The 7,137-nt window shown below is 32.1% G+C and overlaps 1 protein-coding gene across 1 annotated transcript; it reads left to right on the top strand.

Moving 5' to 3' along the window:
- The first annotated feature begins 5,702 nt into the window (after nt 1–5,702).
- Nucleotides 5,703–6,771, top strand: LOC145306096 (uncharacterized). Its single transcript, XM_080148041.1, has one exon. It carries the CDS (start codon nt 5,763–5,765, stop codon nt 6,648–6,650), a length of 888 nt encoding a protein of 295 aa, XP_080004167.1. The 5' UTR covers nt 5,703–5,762; the 3' UTR covers nt 6,651–6,771.
- Nucleotides 6,772–7,137: the final 366 nt, after the last annotated feature.

Here is a 7,137-nt window from a genome sequence, read left to right as displayed (position 1 = left end):
TTCTGCTGAAACAGCGAATAATGTCGAATAAAAATAACGTCATACTGTAACTGTACAAATGCCCAATGATAGGCCAGGATACAATTAACCATTTGTCAATTAAAATGTATACTGGCCTATCATTGTTAATTTGTATTATATGACGTCATTTTTCATTAGAGACTCTACGCTGTATCTATTATGCTTATTCAGTTCTGACACTCTAATGTTAATGTTAATGATCGTTAGTCCTACCAAATTCAAGGCTTAGCTTTTATGGATGTTGTCATCCTTGTTTATGAGAAATTTGAAAATGTTGTGCATATTGAGCCCTGTTTTGAAAAAGTTTGGATAAAAATCTTGGTAAATATGTATCTCCAAAGATAGTAGCAATGATAGGAGGGGCTCCCATACATACCCCTTAGCCCCCCCGCAGAGACACTAAAAATCATTAGGGGGGCTCCTATCTCCTTCCTCTACCCTTCCCGTGGTGGTTATATCCCATTCTTGTACACATATACATATATTTCCAGAAAAAAGGGGGTTTTGACTTTGAAGGAAAGTCTTTTAATTGGAAATATTGTATTACCTAATTTTAAAAAAGGCATTTCTAAAACATTTATAGACAACACAAGCACGATAAGTATGCAAAAAAAACAATAAAAATTTTGTTTCAAAAAAAAAAATGCACTAGGTCTTTGACTAAGGTCAAGAAAATATCTTAAAACCTCACCAAAACATTCATAAAGGTTCTTTCAAACATACAACCAATTTGATACTAGCGGCTACGTCCCTAACATTTAGGGTAGCTATATTCTAGAGGGTAGAGAAGGACTAGAAAAATAGCTTAAAACCACCCCAAGACTAAAATCTAAAAACAAAATACCCAAAACCATCACAGTATTTATGTGAAGCTTTTCTAAAACAGAAAACCTAATCAGTTCAATAGATACTAAGATCTTAAGCTTCAGACAAAAAAAACTTACTACTTTATATATCTATCTTTTGGAGATTCCTTTAAGTTAAGGGTGTATGTTATTTATTTGCCAGAAATATTTAGATCTCTCCCATCGATGTTATTTTCAACTGATTTGGGTGGGGGTGTTATTTTTTAGATTCACTTCAAATTATAGGGGGGTGGGCCTGGGGGTGTCTTATTTTTTAAGGGGGTAAAAACAATGGGGGGTAGGAAGTTATTCATTACCTTAATTATCCCCCACTTGTCAAAATAGTAAGAATAATTGGCAATTTAAGTAATTTTTTTTTGGTTTTTATAGATATTTATAATCATAATATGAATAAGCAAGGATGGATACATTTGTTTTGTTTGAACTAAGCTTGAAAACTTAATTTAAAAGCTGTATATGGTATATACTTATCCTAGTATATAAAGTAGTAAGCTTTTTTGTCTGTAGCGAAGGATCTCGCTAACCGCTGAACCAATAATGTTCTCCTTTGCAGTGAAGCTTGTTTGTTTATATAGCTTCAACTCTTACTGTCCAAGCATATAAAGTAACTAAGTAATTTGTCTTTTAAGATCTCGCTAACAAATGAACCAATTGAGCGTCATTTTAGGAAGATTTTCCTAGGTTTTGGGATGGTTTTAGGCAATTTTATTGCACCTAACTCCCCCCCCCCCCCTTCAAATGCAGAGCCCTTAAAAGCTATGGGCGCAGTTGCAAGCATATATGATATCAAATCAATAGCAAGTAAAACTTTTGTTTTTATAATTATGTACAGACGAGATGAACCCAGTAAAAGTGTCTGACTATGACGTCAGAAAAAATTTACAATTAACCAATGAGAGACCGCTATATATTTTACCATTGGTCAATTACAGTGAATACTGGCTTCTCATTAGTTAATTGTTATTTTTTTCTGACGTCATAGTTCGACACTTTTACGAGGGTTAGACGAGATGCCCTATTTATAGAAAAGCTACGCTTGTTTGAAACCAGAATGGTTTGTCATTTGGGTTTTGGGGTAATTAAAATTGGTTAATTGAGTAATATTGTTTTATTTTGATTAATTAGTTAGATTTATGTCAATTATTATGCTTTGTTTAAACAGGAATGACAACATCCATAACAAAAACAATGGGCAATAATACAGGGATCTAAAGGGATAAGACAATGGCCTATAAATTGATGTACATCCCAGGTGATGATACACAAAATTACAACTTCGGTAGACTAAAAATAGTAGTTTAAACGTTTGAACACTTAATTTAATGAATCAACCAATCAATATTCACAAAAGTCCCCTCTCTCTCTCTCGTAATATAATATAATCATAACTTATTCTAAAAACTCAAAAAATATTAAATAATAAAACCTTTTTGCCTCTTGAACATATTTAACTTAAGTTTAAGAAGCCAAAACCCATTTTGGTTAAATTTAGTTTATTTTTAACTTTCAGTAAGAATACTAGGCTCGTTAAGAAATCGACATTTCAACAGATTTTATACAAATTTCCTAACATATAAAGTAGTGTTTTTTGTCTGAAGCTTAAGATCTCAATAACTACTAAACCGATTGAGTTCTCTATTTTAGGTAAGCTTCGCATAGGTTCAGTGATGGTTTTATGCTATTTTATTTTCAGATTAAGCCTTGGGGTGGTATTAATCTATATTTCTTAAAGTTTCTCTTTATAATTAGATAATGTACGAGCAGCTACCTCTAAAGGCTTTAACGGGAGACAATAATATAGCCTAAAACCATCTAATATATAAGGCTTTCTCAAACAGCAATAATATTTATTATTGCACCTCTAGCATCCATAGGCTTTGTGTTTAAAATAAGAAAAATATTTTAAAATTAAAACTTTCCAGGTTCCCTAACATTAAGAACTTAATCGGTTGAATGTTTAACATGACAAAAATAACCTTACTACTTTATATAATCGGATGGTTAGATTTGTTCTAAGCCTAATCTTAATGTCCAGAACAGTAAAATGTCCCAAAACAAAAATGATAAAATCCAAAAGTTACGAAAAGTTACTTTTGCTAGAGATTTGGAATAATCTTTTGATCCATATACATATATTTGTTTTAGTGTAAGCCATTCAAATAGTTGCTAATGGTTATTATCTATGTAGATCATTTTAAATTAACAACCAAAAAGGAGAACCTTTGTCTCAATGTCCCAACTTTGTTTAGTAAATATATACCTGTATTATGCCAATACATTCTCATTCATTCATTTTATTAACGTTTTGGTTATGTTGCGGTAACGCAAATAGCCAATAGAATAGCTAAAGGTACATACGGAAAAGATAAACTATTTAGTAGCTGCGAAACTAAAACCACGAAAGCCCCAGGAAAGGGCGAAGATAAAAATCAACCAATAATTTTTCAAGACCAAAAAAAGACTGACAAAAGTCACAGAAATGGGTTCATTTTCGTTTTAAAAAAAGATTTTGGCCCACTTTTTATTTTGAATTGTTTTAATTCAAAGCTTTTATAAAATCAACTCATGGTTATAGCAAAAAAAAAAGAATTATTAGTATGGTATGAAAAAATTTTAGGACCTGCTCTAAAATTAAAACCTTAATCGGTTCGGTGGTTAATTTGGCATAATGAATTATTGACAAAATGTCGCCATAAAAATGTAAATTACTGAAAGTACATTATGTCGATATTATTTCAGTAATGGCTACATTTTTTTTTCAATGTAGTATAGACGTTATATATTTTTAAATTATCATTTTGAAGCTTCCCTAAAAATCACAACCCAATCAAACTTGTTATTTCAGAGAACATTCGCTTTTAATTGTATAAAACACCAATTTATACTTTAGGTTTGTATCAGAGAGGTTGGGTGAATTCTGAAATGAGAGGGGTTTAAAACAAATAATATGGGATTTACATTTTGAGACAAAAATTTTACTGTTAAAGGCGAAATGGTGAAAAATCAAGGAAAATGAAAAGTATTTAAAATAAATAAAAAGATCATTAAATAAAAAAAGTTCTTTTTATAGATTGAGTTCTTTATTTATGGTTAGCTTATTAAGGTCTCGAGATGGTTTTGGGCTATTTTATTTCCTTACCGTTTCTAGATTGCAGTAGTACATTTGTAGTATGATTTTTCATTAATATAATTCCCATTGGAGATAAACAAAATTATTTTATGTATTGAATAATTTGTTTAAAAGATTGGACACTGTTAGTTTGGGCTAACCAATCAAGATTTAATCAAAGTACCCAAAGTTTTTAAACAAACAAAAAGTTTAGACACTATTGTAATTTATAGTCCAATGTCCTCTCCCTCCCTTGCAGGGTGAATAAATAGATAGATAGAAATAAATTTCAAAGACATTTTCCTAAAAATTCTTGACAAAAAATTGTTCCTTCAGTTCGAGTTCAGCCAGTCATCAATTCTCAAACAAAAAAAAAAAAATATTTTTATTTTATTTTTTGTAAGTTTTTTAGTATTTGTATTTAAACTTCATGTGAAGTTTATTTCAGCATTTATTTTTTGATTAAAAAAACCTACTCAATATTTTAATTAAAAACATTTTGTTTTATATGTAAAAATAAAGGATTTGTTCCAGTAAAAATATATGTTTTTTGTCTATTATTGTACAATTGAATTGTACTATCGATATTTACGTTTTATTTATATTATTAACAAGGATGGCAACATCCATAATATCGAAGCTCTAAAATCAGTCGGAAGGATATACGAACATTAACATTTATAGAGTATCAGAACCTAATAAGCAGAATATTAATTCATAAGTATAAATAAAATTGTTTATAAATTTGTAAAATCTAAAAATCATTGGTGAAACTCAATAAAATAATGTATGACTGACCTAATATAATAAGGATTTTTTATGTATACTTATGTGAGAGATAGATACACCTATGATTCTACCTGTATCCTTTATTATAAAATCTAAGATTTTACATATAATGAAAAATATCTCGGTAATGTTTAGTTAGGAAGCTTTATTTGTGTCTTTAGATACTTTTCTATCCTAAAGTTTAATCTTACTAGTAGCTTCGCACCATGTTTCTAGGGAAGGACAAATTAGATCAGAAAATAGCCTAATACCACCCAAGGATTCCATAAAAAGTACAATTAATTCGGATTATCAGTATTCGAGATTTTTAGCTTCAGACAAAAAACTTACTACTTTATATTATCTAATCTAATTATGATGGGAAAATTGTACACAAGATCAGAAATAAAAACGAGAAACCTCGAACCGAATTTCCCTACAGAAAAAAAATAATAATTCCCCTTCTCATAATAAATCCCTTATACAGCAACTTTATAAGGGCTTTTGGTTCTGAAGGGAGGGGGGGGGGGAATTCCCCCCATGGTGTGTTACAGAAAAGGGAAATGTCCTATAGGGGGGAAGGGAATGGGGTATTAGTTGGATGGATGTTAGAACTGAATAGATAAGATTTTATCAAACTATTCTACCATTCTTAACACTACATATCTATCTTATCAACCTTACAACACCAAAACTCCTACATCAGATTATTTTTAGAGAACATATCATCATATAATAATCATAAAAAGGTTAAAAAATGCTTGTTTAAGCCAAAGATTGCGCTAATTATTAATTGACCAATAGCGTACATGGTGTCCTCCCCTCGCACTAGGGGGTGGGCTTACCAGGGGAGGGGAGGGGATTAGGGGATAGCTCAAAATTTTGGGATAAATACGAGGGGTTCAGCTTTAGATCCTTAGTTCTTTACTTACAATCAGATCATCAAGATCTACTAGAAAAATAATTTTAACATTAGTTAAAAAATAAAAATATTCATTATGGAATATAACAGCCAAATTTCAGCAAACAATTACCAAAATTATCTCCCCCCTCCAGCATATAGCAGCTCAGCTGCTAACTTTGACCAAATGTACGGCAGCTATTATGGTCAGACTATGTATAACAGCTATGCTAGCAGCAGTGGCATGTACAGCCCTGGAGCTTCCAGCAGCTGCCAAAGCAGCAGTGGCACTCCCAGCCCTCCACCAAGACCATCAAGCATTGATGATAACATCAAGGCCGAGCCCAACTTTTCCTTCAACAACTTTTCAACCTCCAACTTATCCATCGTTGATCCCGCCGCCATTTCTCCCGTTAAAGACAACCGCCAGTGTGTGAACTGCGGCGTGACCAACACTCCTCTATGGCGTCGTGACCCCGCTGGTAATTACCTATGCAATGCCTGCGGCCTCTACCATAAAATGAACGGCACCAACCGTCCCCTGGTGAAGCCTAAGAACACCCGTGTGTCAACCAGCAAGCGTGATGGCACCAGCTGCCACAACTGTGCCACAACAACAACAACCCTCTGGAGACGCACACCAACCGGCGAAGTTGTCTGCAATGCCTGTGGCTTGTACGCCAAAGTTCACGGACAACCAAGACCAATTTCTTTGAAAAAAGAAACTTTGTTAACCCGCAAGCGCAAGCAAAACAAATCATCATCCCAGCTGTTTGCCTCATATCTGCCAACTGATAATTATTTCTACCCCCAAAGTTCCATGACCATGACCAGTGGTATGCCCGCTATGACCAGCAGCAACCCCTTCATGACCAGCTCCATGAGCGCAGCCGCTATGACCGCACCCAACAAAGTCTGGATGGATTCATACTACTCCAATCTGCAATATTATAACCAACTTCAAAATTCTCAATTCTCCTATTAATTAGAAAATCAAAATTTTTCCAATTTTTAAGCTCCAATCTGTGATATTTTTATAAAATTTTATTGATATTATTATGTATTATATTTATGAATTATGAAAATAAAAATATAAATCAATTAAATACTTAACTTGTTTTATTCATTTTTATTTTTTTGATATGTGCTTAATCAAAAATTGGTATTGATATTCAATTTAATGGTCTTTAGAAAAAAAAGTCAACCTGAATTTTTAAACAACCATGATATTAAAATCGTCGCTATTATCCATTTTGAATTTCGAATTAATAAAAATAAAGTATTTCTTCATACTAATAATATTTTTTCGAACTTGAATGCAATAGCGTGACAGAAAGCTTAACTTTATAAATAACTCACAAAACCTTTCTTATTTTCTATTTATGTACAAAGAATATTTAATTTTCTAAGTCTCTAATAGTTTGGTTTCTATACTTTTTTTCTCTCTCTCTCTCTCTCTCTCTAACTTTCTC

The sequence above is a fragment of the Acartia tonsa genome, chromosome 14 (genome assembly GCF_053477335.1).
Source record: "Acartia tonsa isolate MP-2025a chromosome 14, ASM5347733v1, whole genome shotgun sequence".
NCBI lineage: Eukaryota > Metazoa > Arthropoda > Copepoda > Calanoida > Acartiidae > Acartia > Acartia tonsa.
The sequence above is the reverse complement of the archived record's forward strand: the minus strand, read 5'-3'. Positions and strand labels throughout refer to the sequence as shown.